At 44.2% G+C, this 27789-nt stretch overlaps 1 protein-coding gene across 3 annotated transcripts in view; it reads left to right on the top strand.

Moving 5' to 3' along the window:
- Positions 1-26734, top strand: part of wrn (WRN RecQ like helicase) — a 64490-nt gene extending 37756 nt beyond the window's left edge. For all 3 annotated transcript variants that reach the window (XM_063210444.1, XM_063210445.1, XM_063210443.1), the window contains exons 31-37: positions 1558-1672; positions 5142-5297; positions 5810-5972; positions 7996-8174; positions 17790-18023; positions 19320-19499; positions 26382-26734. In XM_063210444.1, coding sequence (XP_063066514.1) covers positions 1558-1672; positions 5142-5297; positions 5810-5972; positions 7996-8174; positions 17790-18023; positions 19320-19499; positions 26382-26498 — 1144 coding nt within the window. In that variant the 3' untranslated portion in view covers positions 26499-26734. The remainder of the gene's footprint in view (positions 1-1557; positions 1673-5141; positions 5298-5809; positions 5973-7995; positions 8175-17789; positions 18024-19319; positions 19500-26381) is intronic.
- The last annotated feature ends 1055 nt before the right edge of the window (positions 26735-27789 follow it).

Below are 27789 nucleotides of genomic sequence, written 5' to 3'. Positions count from 1 at the left end.
GAAAGTTATACAAACTTATCGGTGGACATTTATTGAAAGTATGGCCGATACCGATATCCCAACAATGCTAAATATCGGCCCGATATATCGGTGGGGCCGATATATCGGTCGGGCCTTACAGTAGACTACTGAACACTTCAGATACTGCACAGCTGTGGAGGTTAATGCATACGGTGGCTAAGACTAGGTAGGTAGACACCATACTTCAGATACACCTGTTGTGTTAATGCATGGCCAAGACCAAGTACAGTACACTACTGAGATTCAGATACCGTGCAGCTGTGGAGGTTAATGCATACGGTGGCTAAGAACAGGTACAGTAGACGCCATACTTGAGATACACCTGTTGTGTTACATACTTACCATGACCAAGACCAGGTACGGTAGGTAGACACCATGCTTCAGATACACCTGTTGTGTTGCATGCATGGCTATGGAAAAAAGCAACAGCCTCAATATGACTACATGCGGTTATGACTGCTCTGCTGTACTATAGGAGGTCTTCAAGGCATCTAGGTCTCGTGTGCTTAGGGAGCTCGTCTTTCAATCTGGGGGTTGTAGGTCCGAATCCCCCCAAACATCTCTCTACTCCTCCATCCATGGCTGAGGTGCCCTTGAGCAAGGCGCATATTCCCATACTGCTCCAGGGACTGTAACCAATGCAGTCAAAAAAAATAATAACTAAGTCGCTTTGGATAAAAGCGTCACTTGAGTGTAGTGTAATGTAATGTAACCTAGCTCCAGGTGGACTGTATATGGTATATGAAGAATCTTGTGTTTTTGAGAGGAGTGCATGCTCAAATTCAAAGTCATGTTTATTGTCAAAACCAGTAAGTCCAAGTTTGTTTGGTATTGTAGAGCAGGGTTTCCCAACCTTTTTCTTCAGGGACCCATATTTTTCCCATTGTAAGCTTTGGTGACCCAAACGCGCGAGCGCCCGCAGAAGAGGGAGTAATATGATACTCTGTTTCCTGCGAAAACTCAATTTAGTTAGGCCTATCATTTTATTCGTCTTTGGTAAAATATAGAGTAAATGTTTAATGTAGCACTTACATTTTGATGCTTTCATGCATATAGTAGTTTCGATGCTTTGTCATTTATTCAACATGGGCTATATATGGTAATACAATTAAACCCCTTAAAATCAAGAGGGCTCCGCGACCCCCTGTGGATCTTTGGCGACCCATAGGTTGGGTCCCGACCCATAGGTTGGGAACCACTGTTGTAGAGCTCCCTAGGCTGCTACTGTATAGTAAACTTAATACGGTATACATGGCAATGTGTAAATGGACATGAATTGAAATGGTTAGAACTCGACGTGAGAACTCGACTTGTCAATACCGACAACTTCAGTCACAGCCATCAGCCATCCAGACACGACTCCAGACACAGCCATCTTGAGTGTAGGCCTCCAAAAGTGAATCAGTTCATGTACCAATGAGTACACACACAATGCGCATCTGGTGAAATGTTGTACCGCTAATATGCTGTAATGTGATTGAACATGTGTTTCCTGTGCCCTCCCACCTCCACCTCCACCCCTACCCCTACCCCTAGGCCCTGCACTGTGGCCAGCCTGAAGCAGGTGGATGGGGTGAGCGAAGCCAAAGCCACCATGCTGGAGCCTCTGCTGCAGACGATCCTGCAGTTCTGCAAGACGCATGGCCTCAAGGTACTATAGGCAACTATTACAGAACAGGTATCTAAATTAACACCGCCAAACGCTAGTAAAAATGCGGTTTGGCTGGTAGAAAAGAATACTAGCTAGCCACTTTGACCCATTAGTAAGTGTGTGGTTGGCTAGAAAGATTTACATCTACTAGTCATATTGGCTGGTGATGAGAAGGTTAATTTAGAGCCCTGGATACAACCCTCTTTATGGCTTAAAGGTAACACTTACGGCACTGCTAGACGCTCGGCCGCAAGGTACTATATGCAAACCCATCCCCCGACACCCCCAGCAACCACATCATGCTGTATGCAACCCCCCTCACAAAGTCACAATCTCACAAAGGTACCCCTCTCAACAACCACACCATCCAGTTATTCCACAACCTGCTATCCTCTCCAACCCTCCACCCCCCACAGCCACTGTTGCCAGATTGGGCTGCTTGGGATGGCTGTCTTTGGGTAAAAACGGGAAAAATTGGCCATTTGGCGTTTTTTCCCCTGCAGTTTTAAAAATCAATGCGATTTGCTGAAATTGGGCGGAATTTAGTGCATTCTGTCTGTTTTTGAACACCTTTTGGGTGTGGTTGGATCAGACACATCTGGCAACACTGCCCACAGCAACCACACCATTTTGCTTCACTGTATCTCTCATGTCCTGAAGGTGATGTGTGCATGCAACATTCACAGCAACCACCACACCATACTGCTCTCCTATGACTCTCACAGCCTAAAAGTACTGCATGCAACCACCCCTCTCAGCAATCACTCTGTATTGCTTTTGCAACGCTCTCAGCCTAAAAGTACTCTATGCCCCTCTCATGGCCTAAAGGTACTGCATGCAACTCTCATGGGCACTGAAGATATGCAACCTCTTGACAGAAACCGTTGTGTTGCACCAGTAGACCTGCTCAACCGGTACGCTGAAAAGCATTCTTGTTCCAAGATGGCCCCCTGTGGGAAATAACCTTAGGGTCATGTGATTGATGATGTGTGATGTAATGTTTTTGTTAGTCATTTGTTCATTTGTTTACTTATTTGTATAAGATATGAACAGTATTTTCATCTCAAATCTACATTTGTGTATTTCGTGTGTGATGGCATGAAAGTGGAGCACATTTATCACACGTTTCTGATATCTCGCTGTACACGTGTTGCAGTATCTGAGCCCAGATACCTGTCTATTTATACAGATGCAATTGGAATGCTGTCAGTGAGTTGGGCGTGGTGGAGAGAGTCTGCGGGCTGATTGTTTTCAGGCAGCGTGTCTAATTTCAGAGTTGGCCATGCTTCATCTGCTAGAGGGAAAGTATTGGCCTAGGCCCACGCCATATTTCCTGTGACGGTACACAAAAATGTGCCGATCAAGTCAGTTTGGCCAAGCAGACTATGGTGCATGTCCCATTTCCTGGTTTTTGCTTCCACATTTGGTTTCGCTTGGAGTCCACTTTCAGAGCGAGGTTACATTTGAAAATCAATTCGATGTTGCTATATAAATGTTTCTTTTAGAGATGCACCGGATCCGGTTCCGGATCCGGAAAAGGCAGGATAATAGGGTTTTTCACACGATCCGGATCCGGCAGGATCTTAAGCAGTGGATCCGGTATCCGGCAGTTGCCTAAAAATCAGGATCTGGTGCATCTCTAGTTTTTACCTAGCCTAGGCTTTTCAGTCAGTCTTTCACAACCCCAATCACTGCATGGCGTGAAAGCCCTTTGGAAGCGGCCGTTGCAGGCAGTTTGTCAGTAAGCCAATGAGTCTAAAAAATAGTTTGAGCCAACGTAATAAAAAGGGCCCACGTGTGCGAGTAGACTATGTGTTTCAACCCTTTCGTAGGATCCGGTATCCGGTTCCGGATCCGGCAGGATCTTAAGCAGTGGATCCGGTATCCGGCAGGATCCTAAAAATCAGGATCCGGTGCATCTCTAGTTTCTTTAGATATTTCTGTGAGATCATCCTAAATTAGGTTACATGAAATGAAAGATTATATCATTTTGATATAAAAAGTTATATAAAAAAATATATAAATTATGTGAACTCTATGGAGCATGTTGAGGGTGATAAATGATGCACTACTGTAATTCCACTGGCAAGTGAGCAAAAACAAAATAGCACCGAAAACTAGAAAAGTAGCTGGAAGTGTTGTAATGAAGTGCTTGTGAATTTGCTTCAGAAATAGTTAAATATCTCTACTCAACCACTCTAGAGGTTCAAGCTCAGTTTTTTTTTTTTGCAGCACGAACGCTGGGTGGGACAGTCATTAGAGTGCAGCCAGTATACTGATAAGAGTTGCCCTTTTGATTTGAGTTTTGTCCTCAGAAAGGGTGTGGCATCCTGTTTCCAGTGTCCTTGATGTCCCCAGACGAGATACCAATATTTATTTAATTTACTGCCATGCTGAAATGATTAATTGGAGCACTTCTTTTATTCCAGAGATGTCGATCCGGGCGTTTCAGGGGTGTTAAAAATAGCCCTGTAATGTCTTCAACTTGACAAACTGAACTGAATTGCACTGAAAACAACAAAGTAGATTGAAAGCATTACTTTTCTTACTCTCCAAAGCCTCATATTATCAAAAGGGCATTAGGGATTAACTCCAGACACCATTGATAAGGAGGAGTCGGTTAATAAGGAGCTTCTTCCGCCATCAATGTGACGTAAGGTCCCAAGGTGCATTTCTATGCGCTACCTTGCCCCTGTTCTTGGTGTTTATTTGTGTGTGTTTTCAAATTTTGCTTTTTCTGGCAGTGCTTCTCACTCATAATTGCATCTAAATCTCCCATCTCCTCAAGTAGGTATAATTATTGCATGCAACACTTGCATGCAGTCTGGTAACACTGTGAAATTTTCCAGCTGCTTACAGTTGCCATTTTTCAGTAGTTACTTGTTGTAATGGGTAATGAGCGCTCAGGTTGGAGTTGCTGGAGGCCCTTTCCAACCTTAAGATATTAGCGTGTAGTGGGCAGATACTTGTTTTGCCTGATCCTGAACTTTACTCCCCCGCTAAAAACAATGCGTGGGAAGCCCTTAGTATCTGCTACATGTCCTTACATGCCTCACAGACTCTTCTCTCTCGTGACCATTTACTGCACTGATGCCTGCACTTGGCCCAGAACCGCCAAAGACTAATGCATGGGTGTGTGTTTGTGGGTGTGTGTGCCTGAGCTGGCCCAGGCCCGGGAAAGACCTTTAATGTGTGTGTGTGTGTGTGTCTGTCTGTCTGTCTGTCTGTCAGTGTCTGTGCACGCTTAGCCCTGTACAAATTTACTTAAAATCTTTTTTAAAAAACACTAACCCTACTTCGCATCTGCACTTATTGTTCTGTATATTTCCTGTGCACTTTGTATCTGCAAGTGTTGTATGCTATGATCATGTCCCCGATTGTAAGTCACTTTGGATAAAACAAGCGTCTGCCAAATGTAATATAATGTCATGTAATGCAATGCAATGCCCCGGTTTCGTTTTCTCTTTAGATAAATGTCCCATCATCCTCCACTCCGCCGCCACCGTCCTCTGGGCCTGTCCAGGCCTGTCCATCCTCTTCTGCAGTGAGGAGCAACGTGCCCGTAGCACTGCCTGATGGTGTCAACACCACATACCGACTGTTTCAGCTGGAGGCCAAAACACTGGTATTGTGTGGGATGACAAGTCTTGTTCACTCTGTTTAATCTGTTTGTCACTGTGTGTCACACACCGTTTTTTTCCCCCCATGGCGGTCACTGTTCTTTTTTTCATGATTTGTTAAATTGCTCTGAAAGAGACTACGCCTCTTCTACTAGGAACATTCTACTCTTCCCGTATTCAGCGTTTCTCTCTACCTTTACAGTCATTTTTGTGGATTAATCAGGAATTTCTCTGATTCTCTGATTTCTTAATCAGGAGTTTCTTTAAAGAAACATTTAAAGAAATATTTTTTCTCAGTTTACCAGAAAGTGGAGTTGCTACATTCTTGTTTTGAACGGCATTATACAGTTTTGGTGAAGAAACTTTAAGATTTTGTGCTGTCAACGTAATTTCTAATAATTTCAGCCGGCCTAGTCAAGGTGATAGATGTTTGTTTAATGTTAATTGTGTGTGTGTGTGTGCGTGCGTGCTTCTGTGTCTGTGTGTGTGCACTCACGCTTTTGCTTGTCATCCACAGAGGCAGGTGTGTGACGTGCGGAGCCTCCCCCAGCCAGTGGTGGAGGGTCACCTGGTGCAGGCGCTGGTGGCCAATCACCCGCTGGACGTGGAGAGAGCCGGCCTCACGCCACACATCCGCTCCACCGTCACGCGCATCGTCACCGCCCCGCCCTTCAACTCAGGTGAGATGCACATCACAGCACCCCACAGTACAGCATCACTCAGGTGAGACATTCATCACTGCACAGCATCACATCCCACACATCCGCATCACCGTCACACGCATTGTCACCGCTCCGCCCCTCAACTCAGATGCACAGCATCACAGCATAATAACACACAGCACTGCACCCCACAGCACAGCATCACTCAGGTGAGACATTCATCACTGCACAGCATCACATCCACCCCATCGCCACACGCATTGTCGCCGCTCCGCCCCTCAACTCAGGTGAGATGCACAGCATCACAGCATAATAATAACAGAGCACAGCAACACACAGGTGAGACGTTCATCACTGCACAGCATCACATCCCACACATCCGCACCACCGTCACACGCATCATCACCGCCCCGCCCTTCAACTCAGGTGCACTGCATCAGACACTGAATCACCTGAGACATGTACAGTACCATAGCTCGCATGGCCACTCAGATGAGAGACACTCATCACAGTATGACTATCACAGCACGCCACATGTTCTCTCCACCGTCACACGCATCGTCACCTGCCCGCCCATCAACTCGGGTGAAATGCTCATCACAGCACAGCGTCACACAGGTGTGTAATCTCACCTTAGACACTTATCACAGCTCACATGGTCACCATGCCACCTATAAGCCATGCCATGCCACCTCAGGTAAGATGAGTCACAGTTTCACGACGCAGCGTCACTTAGCTGTGCAAGCTCACCTCTGACACTCATCCCAGCACAGCAGCACCTGATGCATCTACCACAGTCTGCATGGCCATTTCTCCATCCTTGGTATGCAATCTCACCTCAGACACTCAGTACAACAATTTGCATCATTCTCTCCCCACCCATCAGTAAGAATTGTCAAACAAAGCCCCTGATCATGCTTGCGGACATACAGTAAGCGACATGAAAGCAGTGACTTATAGAGTTACCTCTTCTCTTACCAACATACAGTATGTATTGCCTGTAAATCTTATAACGGTACGTACTATGCCGTAGCAACAGAGCATTCACCCCTGCTTTTTTCCCTGGTCATGGACTTGTCTTCCTTAGGGGTATGCATAACTAATTGATTATGCTGTGCTATGGCACTAGATTTGAATCAGTTCAGTCTGATTCTATGATGCATTGTAATGCATTACAATTCTGCTGCAATGCAAGCAGTCAGATACTGAACAACTTTTTATTGCCTGTTGTATGTATCACTCCTGCAGTTTTAAATGCTTTGAAGTGCTTTGATTTCTTTTAAGCTAATTTGCTCCAGAAATGCCAACGGAATTCATTGAAACTTTAAAAAAATGCTGCATCGATTTAGCCTGGGAACTCCCATACTGCCTTTAGTTCTACACAATCGTTTTGATCTGAAAGACAGTCTGGCGAGGATGACTCATAACGTCCAAGATCATGGTACCTGTGTCATAATGGCCAAGCATTCCAACCTTTACAGTTTCTCTGCCCAATCAGAGACCAGGGCAGTGTGTCATAATAGCCAAGTATTCTGCCCCCTACAGAATTTAATATAGGCAACTCCCCAGACCTAATCTCACTTGTGATTAGGTCTGGTGTTAACCAGGCAAGCATCGATTATGGTATTTGCCAGTACCTTAGTACCTACTCATAATGTTTTTGTTTTGTTTTTTTCCCTTTCTTTCTTTTTCTCCTTCCCCTTCTTCTTTTTCTTTTTACTTTTCTTTTCTTCTATATTCAGTATTAGTATTCTTTTTGTCTTTTCTTTTTGTCTTTGATTCTTTGTCTTTTTGGGTTCCCCGCTTTAATCAGCTGAGTGCAGCTTCCTAGGGTTGTTTCCTTTCAATATCTGAAAAAAAGAATGATCTGTAATACAATTTTCCTGTAAAGATATTGAATAAAAAATCATTATATCGTATTGTATCGTAAAATCGGTTATTGAATTGTCCTGCCCAGCATTGCGAGGCATTGTCGAAAAGACTGTTGTTGACCCCACTGGTATGCATAACTGATTGATTATACTGTACCTTGTTTTGGTAGATGTGAGTGACATGCGTGCGGTGCGTGCCAGAGTGCCAGAGGAGATCAGTACCTTCCACCTGCGCCTGGCCGTCACCCTGCTGCAGAAAGATGCCGTCTCCCAGGCAACAGCCACCGCCAACGCTGGCCAAGTGTCCAGTCACACATCCCACGACCAGCTGGCCTGGATAGAACCAGAGGTTTGTTGATGAGTTACACCGATATTTTTTTTTAGTCCCAACAATCGTTTGTTCACTCAGTCATTCATAAGTCCTCCATTAATCTATGCATTAGTCCACCATTTTTTGTGTGCATTGATTGGTTGATTTGACTGATTCAATCATTCATTCATTCATGCATGCAGTCATGTATTCTTTCATTACTCCATCATTCTTCAATACGCTACTCTGGGGCAGCACCACTTACTTAGTGGCAACGTATGAAACTGCCCACCTTTCCCTCTACCAGCAATGTGGTTTAGGTTTAGCTTTAGTTAAACCCAGGCCTGAAACTGACAATCACACAGAACAGAGAAAAAAATGCTCACGTCCATCTGCAGTCCTCATATACGCAGGATGACAAAATGCATTTTTTTTTTCTCAGAAATTACCAAGTACTTTTTATTCTGTAGGTTTTAATACTTGTTCCTGAAAATGTCCTATTGTGGGATACATTAAGCTGAAGGATACACCCTTGCATGTTATACACCCCGCCCTCATATTGGTTGCAAATTAAAGTGTAGTTGTCAGTGTTTATAATACAGTGGGTATTATAACTGGTATTTTTAAAATGTATTTGGTCATCAGCAGCCTTCCCGTCTTTAATGTTAAGACTGTATGTACTGCCCTACTAAACAAAAGGTGCTGTAACTGCCTTTGCCAAATTGAGATTACATGGGAAATTGATTTCATAACATTTTCTATTAACTAAATCTTTTCCTTTTTTCTATTAAGCAAATGCATAATAGCACAAGACGTACCACTATTATGATGCGTTTGACTAGACAGTGGAACAACCAGTGGAACAACAAGGCACTTTCTCAGTTATCATGTCAGCGTAATGGCTGCATATTGCCTTTAGGGGGCAGTATTAACCCATGGGCTGTAATGCAGAAGTGCAGCAGATGTTGGATTCTAGAATACTCTGTAGTGTGGAGAAGCATTCTAGAATTCTCAGGGCTTGATAAAGGAATGCCAGGGGCGTGGCCTGAACAGCCCTGCAGTAGATAGTGTACCGGTACTTCTGACTTTGTTTTGGAATGCAGAGAGCTAAGACCAATTAGCTTTATACTTGCATTATAATGAATAAACTTCAAGATTATTATTTCAGCCACACTCAATGAATTTCTTATTTGACTAATGTGGAATTAGGAAACATGTTTAGTTTATTGCTGTGTATGTCTTTTGTTCCAATTCCAGTTAAAGGTTTCCCAATTTTGAGAAATTTTACAAAACTATTCAGTTGTAGTATGGTGGACCGGATAAATGATCACATTTCTTTGCTATAGGGGCATGCTGTCCTTAAAATTGCAGGGATTAAAGTTTTCCGTCGCTATGACGGATTTCCGTCAACTGGATTTTCGTTTGGACGGATTTCCGTCCTTATAATTCATGTCAATTAATTTACAATTTTTACTTTCCAACTGAACTCAAATCGAGAGCACACCTGGTCATGAGAAGGGGAGGAGAGGTGTGTTTGGTGTACGGATTTAGTCATACCGGTACACACCACCACCGCTGGTGTCATACAACAGATTCACTCTGTAGTTTTGAGCCATCATCTTCCGTGTTCCAATAATAATAATAAAAAAAAAAGTACACGAGCGGTCAACAAATCAGTTGCGGCGCAGCGCGAGAGATTAAAAAAACAAATAGCCAACATTGTTGCTGATGGCAGAAAAGAAAATAAGTGTAATACTATGTCTTTAAAGTGCAATGACCATCATTAAACGAGTTGGACTGATATTCCAATATGGGCTAATAATAATGCATATGCATGGAATGCATAGCTGGAAGAAGGTAGGACACGTATGTTTCCATTATCATTGCACCTGCCGTGGTGGATAGTTAGAAAAAAAAGAATAGTTTACTTCTTCTTCAACTGTGCATGATGTCCTTTTCATGAAGGGGTTTCCTTTTAAGCATTGTGACTTTAACTACCGGTAACATTATTCATAGTCAATGGGACGGCTATCAGTAAGCCCATACGACTTCATTGCGAGCGTCGACGTTGCGCAAACGGACGTCCAGCGAGAACTTGTTGTCACGATGTGGGTGTTATTAAATACAGCGCATTTAAAGTCGGCCACAAATATGAACGAGACGATGAGCTCGCACCGGTTTGCTCTACTAACACACCACGTGTGAGGAGTGGGGGGACAGGCAGTGAGGAGGAGCTGACGTGGGGACCTGCGCAAACTTGTGTAGAGGTGTGAGACAAGACCCATATACACACGTGAGTGAGTTGTTGACCAACCAGTTCATGGGCGCATGACCTCGGAGGCAGTCCGCCGACGAGCGCCGACGAGCGTTGAAGGGGATAAGCAACTGCAGAGGTTGCAAGATCTGACTGCAACCGCATTCATCCCGCGATAGTTTTACACCATGTGACATGTCACCGCAACGCAACGTCAACGCAACGTCGACGAAATTTCGAAGTTTGACAGGAAATCTAACCGTCATGCAGCATTTTCATCCAGGATGCATTGCTGTCTAACTGCGCATTTCATGCGTTGATGACAACTCGATCGCACCTATTGGCAGCTAGCTAGGATATACCATGCGTAATACCATGCGTTTCATCCTCAAAGTTTAGCGCGTTTGACTGGCTACGAGTAGAACTAGCTCTAGTTGTCTTTCTGACAATTTACAGTCTCACCCGTAATCATAGCATATTAACTTTGTTGTTGTCGATATATATTTAAGAAATAAGGGTTGCATTTTACAGGGGTCACGGAGGCTATCCATGGCAGAGCCATATTTTATAATAATAATAATAATTGTATTTGTATAGCACTGTGTCATACAAGGCATGTAACTCAAAGTGCTTAAACAAATGGGAAAAAACATTGTTAGAGATAGATTTAAAAAGGAGAGTATAGAGGAGAGGCAGAAAAAAGCAGGAAGGCAGAGGAAGAAAGAGATAGACAGAGAATGTAGTGTCATAAGGTCAACGTAGGTTAGGACCAGGATTTCTTAGATGCGTAAGGTCCATAGTGGCTGGGCCTATCTTAAGTCATAGATAGTCACACAGAGATTGGGCGCTCAGGTGCGGCCCCTGGTGGCATCAGGGGTGAGGAAAAACTCCCTTTCGCTTGATTCATAGTTTGTGAGGGGGAAAAAAAGCTCAGTGAGGTCTGAGAAAAAAGACCCCCTGTAGTCAGGAAGAAACCTCAGGCAGAGACCAGCGGCCACCTAGGGGAGCCCTAGGGGCCCTAGGGGAGCCAGGGCTGGATTGCGAGTAGTAAGGGCGCTGCGGCGGCTGGGACACTAGGACGTCTTGGCAGCTAGGAGTTGGCAAGGATGAAGAGGTGGGTCTTCAGCTGCTTCTTGATGGATCTCGATGGGGAGGGCGTTCCATCTCTTGGGCGCATAGCAGGCAAACGCGGCGTCGCCGATCTTCTTCTGCGGGGGGGTGGGAGTCCTTAGCAGCTTGGCATCAGTGGACCTGAGAGCTCGGGGCATAAAAAGAGAGCATGTCTGAGATATAGCTAGGGGCAAGTCCATTTAATGCTTTAAATACTGTGAGCAGAATCTTAAAGTCGATTCTGTATGAGACAGGTAACCAGTGCAGGTCTGCCAAGACAGGAGAGATGTGCTCTCTCATTCTGGTTCTTGTTAGGATTCTTGCCGCAGACTTTCATCCTCAAATCCTCCTTTATGTCTTGTTCTGGGAAGCAGTGTTCTGATGGGTGGACTCATGGTCAATAAATGCCGTTTCGGTGTTTGTTTCACTTTCAAGGCTTGTTGTAGGCTACTGTGTGATGCTATTTTTGCTAACTGGAATAGTGTGCAGCAACAGTTGTGTGTGTGCTTGTTTTTGAGTGGCTCAACGTCTGTGCCCATCTTCCTCGGACTATACGCTTCGTTTGAGTTCAGTTATTTGCGCACTCAAGACTGATAGGTGGGTGATTGCCTTGATTCCAGTGGAAAAGTTACGCGACAAGCTTGGAAAGTGTGTTACTTTCGATAGACGTATGTCTGTGACTGTGTCATGTCTGCTTGTGTCGTGTCAGCTTGTAGGAGAGAACACGGGTGCGTGTAGGAATCGGGGGACGTTTTTTAAATCAATGTTAAGCGTGTGCCTGTCACCGCACATCGAGAAGCAAAAAAGTACCGGTAGCCATAGGTTTTCAAACTGTTTAGAACACAAGAGGTAGACTACCGTACCTGTTTGTAAACGTCAACGTCAAGTTATCTGTAACAGTGAAAATAGTGAAAATCATACAAAATAACCAACAACTAGTTTTCTCCCTCTGATTGCTATGACCAGTGCATTATTTTTTAAATGTCAGAAATACTGCAAGCAATGCGCACCAGTGCTTTCACCAGAACAGTGTTTGCCCATTCTGATGGGAAAGACAAAATATAGCCTACTACTACTACAAAAAAAACCCATAATGGGATCACTGTATCAACGCATTGCAATTCCAAGTCAATAATTCTGTGATATCAGCTAGACCATTTTGAAGCAACACTCATTGTGAATCCATTCTGCATAATGTTGTGAACAATTCATAAACAATGGGTAGAAATAAGAGGAAATAACCAAAACATGCCCCAAATTGCAGTTCAATGTTTGCAGTCTGATATATCCATTATCCCTCCATCCTCGACCAGTTCCAGTCAATCTGGTGGCCTACGCCTGCCCCCTTTCCCTCTTTCCATTTTCTTGTATTTAGAAATTGGCATCTGTAAACATAGCATTGTAGGCCTACATCTGATTGAGCACATCTGATCTAGTACCTACAGGTACATTCATACTGAGAGTGTATATAGGCCTACTGAGTGTATAATGAATATTCATTGTTAATGTGAAGTGTAAAGTTTTATGTTGGTTGAAGTTCTGATTTTGTGGCACTTTTTGGTATTACTGGCGCCCTCAAGACATAGGTCTATTCTGCTCTAGGCGACTGCCCTGTCTGCCTATGCCTAGTGCTGGCTCTGGCACCATTCCTTGCATAAAACCAGTGTATGTTTCGTTATGAGGGCAAAGCCTGGCTACATTGGTTTTCGTAGGGTTACGGAGTGATACTCGATCGGGTACCTAACCGGTAAAAAAGTTCAGTCAGATGACTTTTTTTTGCTTTAATCCCTGAAATTGTAATGGCATGTACTGTATGCCATGATGTTGGAAATGTTATTTTTAGGACATTTTGTAATTGGAAAGTCTTCTTCTACATTCTTTAACCCGGTAAGGCACGTTATACATTTGCTGTTACCAGAATTGCAATGACGAAGTCGTAGTGTATCACTGTGTTGTTACCTTGTGGAATGGCGTGCATTACGGGGGTTCGCCACTTTGTCACTTTGTGCTTCACATGCTTTCCCTTGAGAATCACTCTTGCCACACACACACCCAGCCGCCCTGCACAGTGCAGTGGATATCTCATTTGTAGTCAGAGGCACTTTTTCTGCTGGTGCTTCGGGACTGGAACATTGCTGTCATTGTTGAGACGCCTACAGAGATTATCCAAATAATTACTCACTATTTGGACACTTTGCAGGGTCAAAGATGACAGCTAGTCATGATGCAAGCACCCACCTGTAGAAATTTAAGTCAGCACCACTGAGTACAGAGGATGGACCAGTGTTTCGCAACGGCAGCTCTACAGCCCCCGAGAGGGCGTTGGGGAGCCCTATGGGGGATGGAGGCGGAGGGGTGCGTGGAGAAGGATACAGCAAAGAGGGGGCGGGAGGGCATTAATCCATTTTATTTTTGAATACTAAGGGGGCGTTGACAGGCTTATGATGTGGTAAAGGGGTGTTGGCAGGCAGGGGTTTTTTTTTTTGGAGACTTATGATGAGATCCAGGTCACGTTTATTCAGAAAAGGTTGAGATCCACAGGGACGGATAGAGCAAAGACTTCTGCGAGAGTTGCTGAGAGAGTAGATTGTGATAACCTCCGGTGGCCAACAGAGGGAGCCAGTGTCCTATCTTCTCTATAAACGGCTCTGATCTATCCCAGAGCTGTATATACAGTTTGTATTTATTAACGGCTCTGGTCTATCCTTTAACATATTCCCAATTCTGGTTTTCTGACAAATCCGCACCCTGACAATAATACAATAATGGAATATTTGTATTAAGCGTATTTTTGGTTTATTTTGGTTTAACTAAGTTATTCAATTTATTAATTCAATTATTTTTTTATTTTGGTTTTCCTGCACACTTGCCACGGGGCCCCCTACCACCCCCTTGTGGCCCACCAGACGTCCTCGGCCCCACTTTGAAAACTTGTTGCAATACAGGGCAATAGACCTCAGACAGCTTATGCTGTCTTGGCCAGGCCAGGATTCCCTAGAAGATATTTTATACATATTTATATATAATATGAAGAGTTTGGTTCCATGTGATCACTCTTGAAAAGCCAATTTTCATCCACCGCACAATACTGCCCTGCTTTCGCTCTTTCTTTCCAAAATGCAACAAGCACCTATCCTGTTTTCCCCCAAAACGCCACATATCCACTCATCCAATCACAGTGCAATATTCCACAAGATATGGAATGTAAAAAACATAGCACCCGACTTGCTGAGGCCTCAGACGTCCTGAGCCCCACTTTGAAAACTTGTTGCAATACAGGGCAATTGACCTCAGACTGCTGATGCATCTTTGCTAGTAATCATACTGAAATAAAGCCCAGGGAGTATAGTAGGTTTTTGACACATCACATGGTCAAAAATGAAGGCTATGGTACAGTTGTGGCAGATTTGACTGTCTGGCTGATTTGAAAGCTCCTTTTTCAGTTTTTCTACTATGATTCATCAATATCACTATAAACAATTCACCAATGCTAAGGACATGACGTAATCTCAAGGATTATTTGATGGCTGTGTTACGATGATGTCATAATGTATACACTACGTCCATTTGTCATATGAGGGAGATTGATCCAATCTGGGAATTGGCTTTCCCCTCTTATATCTCACACATCTTGCGTATGCATGTGCACGTGCGCGCACGCACACACACACACACACACACACACACACACACACACACACACACACACACACACACACACACACACACTGTAGACAGAAGCATGCACAGTCACACACACACACACACGCACATACGCATACATCATACATGCACACACACACACACACACACACACACACACACACTGTAGGCATAATCATACACAGTCACACTGACACACATACACACACACACACTCACGCACACACACACACATACACACACACTCACACGCACACACACACACTCTCACACTCACACCCAGTGTGTCCAATGGCAGGCAGGCAGGCAGGCCCGTCGTCACCTCATAACGCCCCCATTAAGACAGCGGAGAGGGTTTTAAAGGCCAGCTCGGACATCTGGCACCGCCTCTCCCGCTGATTACTGCAGACCTATTTTCTCAGCGCTCACTGCCACAGATGCAGATATATACTGTGTGCGTAGATGTGCTTTAATTGCAGCCAAGGCATTGCATTGGACACCTACTCCCAAACACCATCCCATCTCAACCATTTCCCCTCCTACCAGCCCCCCTCCCCATTCCTTAGAGTCCATTTAGAGGCAAGGCATGGACCACCTAGCCCTAACCACCACCATCAGCACCACATCCTCATCATCCAGCAACCACCTCTCTCCTTCCCCTTCCTCGTCCATTTCCTTTCAGAGATGTACAGCCAAGCCATTGCACTGGACACTAACTCACAACCAGCAGCTCATCTCAGCAATATCCCCTCGCTATCCCTACCCAGTCCCTTACAGACAAGGCATTGCATTGGACACCTACTCCCAACCACCATCACACATCTCAACCATATCCCCTCTTCTCCCCTCCCTATTTCTTTAGATCCAAGGCATTGGACACATAGCCCAAACAATCACCACCAACCCATCTCGGCCACATCCCCTCCTCACTTTCCCCTCTTCTACAACGGTGTTTTCTGAAATAGAGTTGATTTGTTCTGCCTACAGCATTTGCTTTGCTTTGCAATGAGTAATTTGGCAGTGCTTGGAATAGCCACAATGTCTTTCTTACACTTCAATGTTATAACTGATTATGGAAAAGGCAGGTAATCTGGTGGCCGGCCAAACCCCTAAAGCAAAAAACTGTACAGGCAGTGTGGGTGGGATAAACGGTTGTCTGTTAAGTTGCATCTGCATTCCTTGCATATTCCTCGCAATAGGATGGCGCCACAACCAATCACGTCGAATCCCCACACAGCAAACTGCAGGGTGTGGTCGCCAATAGTTCCAGGAGATACCTAGCGGGGCAGCTATTACTCATCATCTGAATTCACACACTCCGCGGCGGGCGGGTCAGCCTTTAACGGCAGGCAGGCTGCAAAACAACCACAAGTGACTAGACTGTCAAATTCTGACCGGCAAATTCTGTTTGAGGCCACTAGGGGCGTCTAGATTTCTAGGCTAAAAAGCATACACACCGTGGCTTGTTTTTGTGTCTAAATACCATTGGGCATATCACTAACTGTTACAAATGAGTGCAGCCAATATTGGAGTGACCTGCATCCCAGAGAATCAAGACGCACAGTTGGAATCACCATGACGATCTCAGGGCTCTTGATTTGGCACTACTTTCCCAAGCCCATTCTACTTCATTCCATTCTGTTCCATTCCGAGATTCTGCACGCCTCACTGGTGCCTGACCTTTGGCATTCCATGATGAGTTGGAATTATGTGCTGGGAAATGCAGACTCACTATCTCGACGGCCAGGGTGTCTTTTCCAAACCCCCCCAGGACAGCAGTCTCGCTGATCCACATGGCCGCAAAACAAATCCATAGTTTCCTCTCCGGAACAGCATTCCATCTGGCTGCATTCCATTGTGATCGCCAAGGCTGTAAATCTCCCAGTTATAGGATAACACCGTTAAGAGTAGAGTGACAGAGAGAGTTATATATAGCGTGAAGTGAGCAAGAGAGCGTTGTACGTATGTGTGGTTTGTGTGTCTTTTCCATATATATGAAGCTTACTTCATTATTTATGAAGAAGGATTTGATAATGAGGCAGCTGTGGTCAAATGGTTAAGACGTTGAGATCAGGATGAGCGAGTAACAGGTTTGACTCCTGTACCAGTAGGTGGGTGGTCTGCTGTACCATTATCCATGTGTAACCAAGGTCATCTGTGCTAGTTCGCCACTTGGGACTCGAACCCGCGACCTACTGTACCAGTTAACGCTCCAGTTCGGACACTGGGAGGCATAGCACGATAACGCTGATAGCTCCGCACTACCGATACTGTATGAGGGTTCAGGAGGGAGGTTTACTAACGTTCTACGCCGAATTCTGTAAGTTGGCATCCGTTACTTACACATGGCTGAGATACCATGGGCATGATATCTATTATCACATTGCACCTGGGCTGTATCCTTCACCTAAAATAAATCTGAAGCAAAGTGTCTACTACAGTAAGTCTGGTGAAATGACATTATTACATTACATTGCATTGCATTGCATTTGGCAGACGCTTTATAACCAAAGCGACTTACAAACGTGGACATAATCATAGCCAGCATCATTAGCAGATACAAAGTGCACAGGACAAATGACGATATGATAACGACTTATGATGATGGTGGTTGTTATACTATGCAGGCCAAACCAAATCAAGTCCCCAAGAAGCAGACGACGCTGAGAACTGTACCACTGCAGCCCCCCAGAGTAGCGCCACAGCCTCCCCCTCCTCCTCCTGCTGCTCCTGCTCCGATCTCAGCTCTCACGGCTGCTGCCCCCAGACCCCCCCAGGTGTCCTCCAGCGCCCCGCCTGACTTCCTGGATGAGATGGACGTCAGTGAGGACGACCTCTTCAGTGAGATGCCCATGCCAGAGGTGAGCTCCTCCTCACACACGCTTATGAATAATATTTCAGTCATTGACATTTCTAAAAGCAGATGTCACGTCAGGGTGGCACAACTGTAGCCAGTGTCACTACTGAGTCACTAATTGTATGACTGCACTGTTGTATTGACTGTACAATTGTGAATTGTAGACACTGATTTTTTTAACATTGAATGTTTTTTTTTAATAATCCATCAATGACAATAATAATTGTAATCCATCACCTCACTTCTCCTACTAAACATTTGAATGACCCATTTATACTCTTATTCATAATACTTACTGTATTTGTACAGCCCAGTGTTGACAAATGTAGCTCAAAGTGCTTCAACAATTTGGCAGGACACATATGTAGGATTGCAATTGTGTGAGTACAACCATTTCTGCAGAATGCAAATTATTTAGTGTTGAGCGAAGACGGGGGTGATGCTGTGTGGAGCACTTAGCGACTCGTCAATAAGTCTTAAAGCCTACTTATATGCCCATCAATACACTTTGAAAGGACTAAGTGACGGAATTGTCTTTAAACAACCCTGAAAGCATAAGATTTTTAGACACATATTTGGTTGGTCATTTTAGGGGCTTCTGGTAATTTGCTTTTTCAAGGTTTAAAAAAAAAAGAAAAGAAAATGGCAGCAAAAGCACATTGTGCACATTTAAACATTGTGAATCTTTAGTTAATTGCCAGTCAAGAGACAGCATTTTCTTTTAGACACTGTATTTGCAAGTGCATCACTTTGTGTAATTAAGTAAAATGATTGATGATGATCTACTGTTTGTACAAGTACTTCTGTGTGAATGAATAGCACTTAACTGATTGGAATTTCCAGTTCAGTAGAATTTTCCACAGATGGAACTTTATGAATTCATATTCCAAAAACCAATAACCATTTCACTGTTACGTCGCCACCACTGAGGACGAGGATGTGGGGTGCTCCAGCACCCATCCCACTCATGGCAGCTACCACTCTAGAGGTAGTAGTCTTCACGTCTGTGTGAATGACTTGTTCTTGACTGATTAGAATTTCCAGTTCAGTAGAATGTTTCCGCAAATGGAATTTCGTGAATTTATATTCTAAAAAGCAGTAACCACCCTACTGTTCCTCCCCCACCACTATCAGGAAGAGGATGTGCACAACCAGCATGCATGATACCACTCATGGCAGCTCCCGCCCCAGAGATAGTAATACTTCAATAGAATCTTCCCCCAGAATGGAATCTTATGAATTAATGTCCAAAAAAACCTAAACAATGACCACTCCACTGTTTCACCCACACCACTCTCAGGAGGAGGATATGGGGTGCTCCACCAGCACCCATCCCACCACTTATGGCAGCTCCCGCCCCAGAGATGCCGCCCCAGTCGTCCCCCAGTCCTCTGGCATGGACATGGCCTCCTGGAACCAGGAGGAGCTGGACAAGGACACCCAGGACCTGTTCTCAGACTCCCCACCTCCCCAACAACAGGTACAGTACCATACTGTCTTGTTTCGTTGCACACACACACACACACACACACACACACACACACACACACACATACACACACACGTGCGTGCACAAACACAACATGTACACACACACACGTATACAGACACACACACACATTCAGCACGAGCGCACACTCACGACACGCACACAAACAAACACACACAACAAACACAACATGCCTGTCATTTTCACTGTAGTTACAAGTAACATGCTCAGTCTTGCAACATTTAAAAATAAACACAGAAGCAAATGACAGGTTCCATTAAACAAGAAGTAACAAAGAAAGTAGTCCTTCAAAGTTTGTATATCATTTTGAATGATAATGGGTGACTCGAAGGTTTGAGGCCACTTAAATAAAGAAATCATTTAGTGGAATGTAATCTGAAACCGAGATGGACTAATCTAGCTTTTAATGTCCTATTGTGGTACCAAATGGAATCTCTAAAAGGTAGCAGCAGCATCAAAAGAACAACAACAACAGCAACAATACTTTATTTAATTGTACTTTATATAACAACAGTGCTTTATTTGCATGGCACAATTCAAACAAACTTGCATCTCAATGTACTTTAAGAAAACAACAATAAGGATATCACTCAGTAATGCTATGCGGCTACTGATTGCAATGGCATCGACTGCATTGACTTGCTCATCACAACAACAAAGGGGTATTATGGGTAATTGGCTTAACCTGGCAAGGACAGCGCTGGCGAGGCTAAGGTCAGAGGTCAAGCAACCCCCCACCCCTACCCCCTTCAGAGTTTAAGTAGAGATTAATTTAGGGAGAAAGCCTTTTACTTACCTTACCATCCAGCTAGCCAGGACCTGAGGGATCTCGAGTATCGTGTACATTTTAGGTGACTACGATGCAGATCAGATTTAGGACAATAGGTTGCATTTAAAATGAATAAATAAGTATAATGACGACTTGTTTGATAATTTCTGAGAAAAGTTGTGCACCTTAACTTCGCAGCCAGCCAGACACGGCCGAGGGATCTCAGGCAGGCATGCATGGGGCCTAAGTTGCAGGCATGCATGGTGCTTTCAAACTGATAGAGGACAGTAATCTACTCTACATTTGAATTTACACATAAATGGTCACAATGACTTACTCTGAGGCCATTTGCCACTACGCATACGCTTTTTTTAAACAGTTCAATGTAGGGCTTGTCAGGTGTGCATAAATGTTTTTTCTCTGTTCCTTTTTTCAGTAGCAGTGACTTCAATCATAATGATGTTTGAACATTTCAGGCATAGATGGTTTCCTGTTTTTGGTACTGTCTACTACTTGGCCTATTCCGATTGGTATGGTTTGGACTGTTGCCTTTGATGTTACAGGTTGGTATGGCTGTCCACCATTTATGAAACACAGAAGACTAAAATGTTTTCCCCAGCATCCCTAAGAGTACAAAATGTCAATTTATTTTGTAGAAATGTGTAGCTAAATTGCTTTTCTGAACCGTTTCGTACCTGTTGACTGCCTTGTCAGGTCGAGTCTGAAAGGGTCACTTGTTGAAGTTCCAGTGCACTACACAACATAAGATGGAGAGAGGCACTGTTACATAGATCAATCATGAATGAACTCGTGCGCATCTCGGGATCCGTTGTTAGTTTATTCAAGCCTCCCTTGATGCCTTCTAGCTAACATCTGCAAAGTGAGTGAGTGTGTGAGTGACTAGCCTAAGATTAGGGCTACATTGGATGCATAGTCAAGATGCACCAAAATGACATTGAAAAGAAGGAGATATCTCTTTAGAATCTTCGCTATGCTGTCGTGTCTGTTGTAGCCAGTCCCATTGATGATAGTGGGAGTTAATCATTACGGCAGATAAGACTTTGACTTGACGCTTCCAGTGTGGCCCCAGCCTAACCAGTGGAACTGCAGGGCTTAGTAGAGGTATGGGAATGTACGACTGTGGCCTGTGTGGCCCTGTCAGTGCCGCAGTCGTAACCTCTTACTGCCCATAGCCTCGTAAATCCTCTTCAAAGCAGGGGGACCCCCGACCCCCGCGTACGCACCCTGACCCCCCTCCTTCCCCCTTGCACTCTGCAAATTGCCAGACTCACCTGTGGTCCTGCTCCGTTTAATATCTTAATAAAATATTTTTCGTTCTGACGGCGGCAGCCGCCATCCGACAGATGCTTGGGGTAGTATGTTTTTGCTCAAAAGAATTTTTTCATTACGCAGCGACCATAGGCTAGTGTGCATTTTATGTCATGTTCTCTTATTAGAGTGACGCATGACGTAAGAGCTGAGGATTTCTTTTCTTTCCTACCTGGCTTGGGTTAACGAGCCGTGATGGAAGCTGCTGTGTTTTACTGTGTTAGTCATAGCCCTGTAACATGCACCTCCGCAGAGTCATAGAGGTGGATGTGGTCTACTACATCGGCTAATAAAAGTCGTCGGGTCTGTTGAGTTGAGACAAAAAATTGCATTGGCTGAATAAAAGAAAAATATATGTCCTCAGATAATATTTTGTTTCATTTTATGAGACTAAATAGCATGTCGAAAAAACATTTTAAAAAAAGTAAATGAGTGATGAAAAGTATAAAATGTTCATGCACTTACATACTCTTAAATGCTTTCTATCACTTTATTGTTTTATTAGACTAAATAGCATGTCCACAAACGTAAAAAAGATACTGTCACGTTAGCATCACAGGTCTCCTGTTCTAAGCTCGACATTGGACGGCCATCTGCTAGATGGACCAGTGTGGTGGGTGTAAATTCAGGCGTGTAAACGTGTCACTGTGTTGAAATGGGCTGGAACAGTCATACTACGGGCCCACCCAGTGGATGCTGCTGCTGCTGATGATGATGAGGATGAGCCGACCTGTGCTTGTGACTCCACGCAGGCCCGCTGCCAGCTTTCGCCTGGCCCGGAACAAACTCATCAGAAAGGCCCTCCCCCAGTCGATAAATACAATGCAATGGGAACCCAGTTCTGGGACCCCCTTCCCTCTATCTGAGCCCGGGACAACGGACCCCTTTTGTCCCTCTCTGCTAGCTTCGCTGACTCTACGCTGCTCTCCACGCTCCTCTTCTCGTCTGGCGACCTTTCGACCTAGCCGGTGATTTCATGTGTGAGGAAAGGTCAATCAGATCAGCTTGTTTTGGCGCTCAGTCGGCTCTAACGACTAGCCATGGATCAACCTTAGCCCCGGGATCACGGCTTCTGTTTGACATGGTGTGATGTGTGTCTCTTTTGTGTGTGTGTGTGTGTGTGTGTGTGTGTGTGTGTGTGTGTGTGTGTGTGTGTGTGTGTGTGTGTGTGTGTGTGTGTGTGTTCTGCATATCAGGTAGAAACACACACACAAACATCCTCAATAACTCAAAGGATGGCACACACGCACATACTTCTGTACGGGTTTATTAGCACTCACCCATGTAAACACCAATCGATACAGTCTATATATTTTCACAGACAGTCGACACACATTGGTATGTTCTCACATTCTCTCTCTCCCACGCACGCACTCACACACACACACACACACACACGCACACACACACAATACACAGCATCGCTGGAGATAACATCTGGATTCTCTTCACTTGGGTCTGCCCTGGTGCAAAGGTGTCCACTTGCTTCTTGCCCTCATTGCCAGGTCAACGCCTAGGGCATTCGGCAGGTCAACAGCCAGGAATGTACACATTTGTTTCAGACGCATATTCGAGACTTGAAATTAGCATGAACATAAATAAACGAGTCATAAAACTTATTTGTGTCAAAAAAGGATTGTGGGAAATTATGTTAGTGTAAACATGAATGGGCACTTGTAGTCTCGTTTGGGGGGGGGGCTCAGTTGCAGTTAAACAGCCTTCAGCATCTCCAAGGATTTGCTGACGTGGAGTTAGCGTGATTCACCATAAGCGGTTATTTGAACCGTATCAGGAGCACAAGCCAGAGTACCAGCAAAGGGACAGATCTGATGAGATTCACATGACCAGATTATGGGGAATCATCCTTAACCAATGTATGGATTAGATCACACTCTGAAGAGAAATATATTCTCTGCGCTCCTGCACTTCACAATCTGGTGCATTACAGGAAAGGACGAAAAGAGCACCTTCACTGGAGCATCTTCAGATGTTTTATTGGGCAAGTGCCAAGAGTAACGTTTCAACGCTGTCACGTCTTCTTCAGGGTCAATTTAAGAAGACGTGATAACGTTTCCACCATGTTACGCGTGACAACCTCGAAACGCTGCCCAATAAAACAGAAAACTACCCTCCACATCTGAAAATGCTTCGGTTCATTTCTTTGCCAGATCACACTTCGATTCTCCTTTTTTTTTCTTTTTCTTTTTTATTCAATCATTGCAAGGGTCAGACAGGCGGTTCGACTACTAGAGCCTTTATCAGTGTTACCCCTAGGATCTAAGTCTGACACTTCCAAGTTTCAGCAAAAAGGGAGAGTGCAGTGTTTGGAAAGTGAATCATTACCTTAACCAACAAAACCAAATCCTCTGAGATTCAGCTCATTTACAGATCAAACAGAAAAGATTAATGAATAAATAAATACATTATGGATGTGTAATCCTGTAAATAGAAAACAAAAGAGTGTAATTTTAGGGTGAATCGTTCCTGTCAGTGGTGGACGGCTAAAGTATTCTCCAGGTCGTAAATTATTTGATCTTGATCCCCATGTTCCATTAATGGATCTTTAATTTTATCTTCAGCTGGGATTCATTGAACAGAGTTAAGTTTAATATATTGCCATTTGTGGGATCTTTTTTTCTTTTTTTCCCCTGGCTTCCTTTGAAATGAACGAACGGATCAATAGACGTGCATTAGACCCTCCTTCTAAAGAGATCAAGGCAAAGATCTGTTCTTTCCACTCTACTCCCCTCCCTCTCTCCCTCACGTATAGGCAGTGAGGTCACCAAGATTTAACACTGACTCGATTGAACAAGACCAAAAGAAAATAGTTTTTTGGGGGGCGGGGGAGAAAATGAGATTTGAAGGGACCGATAAAATGGCTTACCAAGAATGGTGATGGATGGTAATCCGATGTCGGTCCGTCATCGCTGGCTTTTCTGTATTGACGTGGCGGGGGGGTTGCGTGCCATGTCTGTGTCTGCATGTACATGCGTGGGTGGTTGTGTTTGTGTGTGCTGCCATGTGAGTGTGTGTTTATCTGTCTGTGGGTGTGTTTGTGGGTGTGTGTGCGCCCTGTGGGTGTGCATGTATTTGTGTGTGTGTGTGTGTGTGTGTGTGTGTGTGTGTGTGTGTGTGTGTGTGTGTGTGTGTGTGTGTGTGTGTGTGTGTGTGTGTGTGTGTGTGTGTGTGTGTGTGTGTGTGTGTGTTGATGTTTGGGTGGTGTGCCCTGAACATACAGTATTAACCCAGAGGGTAAACTGCTCTGTGGACCTTTTTGTCGTTATTGTTGATGTTTGTTCTTTACACAATGATGCTGTGACCTTTGGGGTCCGCTAACCTTTAGCTACAATACAGTACAGTATAAATCTCACTTTTATTATTATTAATAATTTCCCATGGAAATAGATGCCCTTTCTGGCAGTTGGGTAATACTGTTTGAAAACAGACAAAAGGGAGTTTTGGTTTTGTGTTAAATTGACGCAAAGTTGTGTGAATTTGAACAGTTTATAATTTGTATGAATTTCTCCACATTCTTTGACATCTACTAATGGGCCACTGCAAATGGACAGGAAGAAGACTGGAAGTTTTTGCGTCACTGTGGATTTCCACGATAATGCCCCGTGTTGAGATGATGGCATTAGGGCTGTGTCATTATCAAGGTTTATTGTGGGTTAACTAGTGGTCTTTAAACCTCATCCTCTCCCGTCGACCGCATTTGCTCTTTAGCTGGATGAGGTCCTTCAAGGATCACCCGTTTCGCCCCATGTGTCGTCTCGTTAAAGAAACCCAAGGTTTGGGTGCAAAGGTTAGCTTCTTGGCTAAGCCGGTCGCAGTTCGCAGTGTCACCCCTTGCCGCCACCGCCCAGTGTTGACATTGGCTCGTGCTGTCGCTAGGTCACAGGGGTAGAGGTCAGACAGCTTATCTGGTAGTGGCTGACTGAAGCCCTGGCCTTCTAATCAGACTGGACATGTCAGCCAAGCTTCAGAAGGGCAGAAGACGCAGCGGGGAAGTGACCCGGCACAACCAACCCGAACCCACATGTATTAGATTGGATAGTTCGATAATGACATCTGTCTGTCGGAGATCTCGTAGAGATTGAAGTTTGTCAAATGCCATTAAGTTGGTTTCCTAGGGCATGCTGTTTTTGCACACTAGGGCTTTGAAGTCCCTCTCCAATCAAGGCTACAGATTTTTGGGGGGATTTTATGTCTTTATTTAGGATAGGACAGTGAGACTGTGTGACTGGAAATAAGTAGAAGAGAGGAAAGGGAGAGGATTGGAAAATTGCTTCCGGCTGGAATTGAACCTGCATATCAGTACCAGAGAGAGTAGAGAGAGAGAGGTTCCATTGGCCCATTGTTTCCGGGTTCTATTATTGCAGGGGGGGGGGGGGACCCCCCTTTAGGCAGACTGACCTAAGGACTGTTCTATTCAATGCTAGGAGTATTATGACACGGCCCTTTAGGCAGACTGGAACTTGGTCATGTTAGGTGCCCATAGCAACCTATTACATTGGCATATCTCTTTATACTTAAAGAATCTCTGATGGTACAGTGCCTTACCCATTTGAGCCACGGCCACGGCCGTCATTCCTCTTTTAATCATTAGATCAACTGCCTGTCATGTGACACTGATTTTAAATAAAGAAAGAAAAAAGAAAATTTGTGGTTGAAACTAGATATACAGTATATACATACATTCTTGAGGATAGAGGTTAATGATGGTGTCGATTTTGATTTTCTCGTTGCTACAGAGTGCGAGCCATCCGGGCAAGAGGAAGCTGCCAGAGTGGGCTGGAGCATCTTCTCGAGCGCCACTTCCTTCAGCGTCATCGAAGAACACCAAGCGCAAAAAAGGACTGTTCATGTAATCAGTTGAAAACATTTCCGTTTCCTCAAAAAAAAAAGAAAAACGACATTCAGATGTCACTCAATTTTTTTTCTTTTGGTCACTACACTGTACATTCCCAAAGTAAGTTTGTGTATAGTTTATATTGATACAACAAAGTACATACAAAGTATTAATGCATGTAAATGATAATAAATAATCATATATTATAAATAATCTGTATGCTGATGTTGTAGCTGTATTTCACCACACACACACACACACGTCCTCCTCATGTCCTCACAAGGCCGCAAAGGAACAATCTGTGAAAACTGAGCTCCTGTACACACAAACACACACACAATGAGAGACACACACTAAAGAACTTGAGGAAATGGAATCGTTGCCTCGCATGTGTTCATTTAATCCCGCTGAAGCCTGGTTCTTTTGGCAGACACTAATTTCACCAGAGATTACCAGGAAACACCAGGATTATTTGTTACAGAGACCCAGAAAGCACCACTGCTGCAGTGGTGGGAAGGAAAGCTCAGTAAGGTTGAGACATAACCTAAACACCACAAGCTGACCCTTAAATGTGCAGTATGTATGTTAACTTCAAATGAATAACAACGCTAAGTGGTTTTGGACTTCACTTGTTCTACGGGTCATCGACATTCAGAAGAAGATGAGGAAAACACACCCCAACAGAAAATGAAAAGTATCATACACTAAAGTTCTTTTGCTTTTGACAACTTTCATTTTGCTTTGGCAACCATCAGCTAGACTTGAAGCAACAGTGAATAGTGTTCGATCGTCATATAGATGGTTAGTGCACTGTTGTTGTTATAGCCCTTAATTGTTGGACGGCAGCAAAGGACTCGGGTCAACGTGGGTATGATGAAGACGTGCCCTAACACAGATTGACATGTGAATGTGTTGATGTTGCTTTGACGGCCATTAACTACATTTAAAGTGACATGGAGATGGAGAGGTAATTTGGTTGTTTTTCGTTTGTTTTTTAGAGGATCCCTTACCTCAATTATCTGCTCTTGGTCTGTAGCATCCGGGCTCAAGCCTTTAATTCGTACTTGGATCTGTGTCGATATGAACCTCGATGGAGACTCGACAGACAAATTCTAGTGATGCCAGAGCGAAATAGAAATGGTATTTTGCCTGCTGCAATTTACATAACAGTGGTCAATCACACAGCTATGACCTGGAGAATCTCAGAGTTATGAACCCCAGATGTTACTTTGGCCATTTGGATGGATAATGGACAGAGGAGATGATGATGATGATGGGAAAGGTTGAGGGAACCACCCATCCATACGAGC

Source organism: Engraulis encrasicolus, chromosome 11, assembly GCF_034702125.1.
Source record: "Engraulis encrasicolus isolate BLACKSEA-1 chromosome 11, IST_EnEncr_1.0, whole genome shotgun sequence".
NCBI lineage: Eukaryota > Metazoa > Chordata > Actinopteri > Clupeiformes > Engraulidae > Engraulis > Engraulis encrasicolus.
Note: the sequence above shows the minus strand (reverse complement) of the source record. Positions and strands in the feature narration are given on the sequence as shown.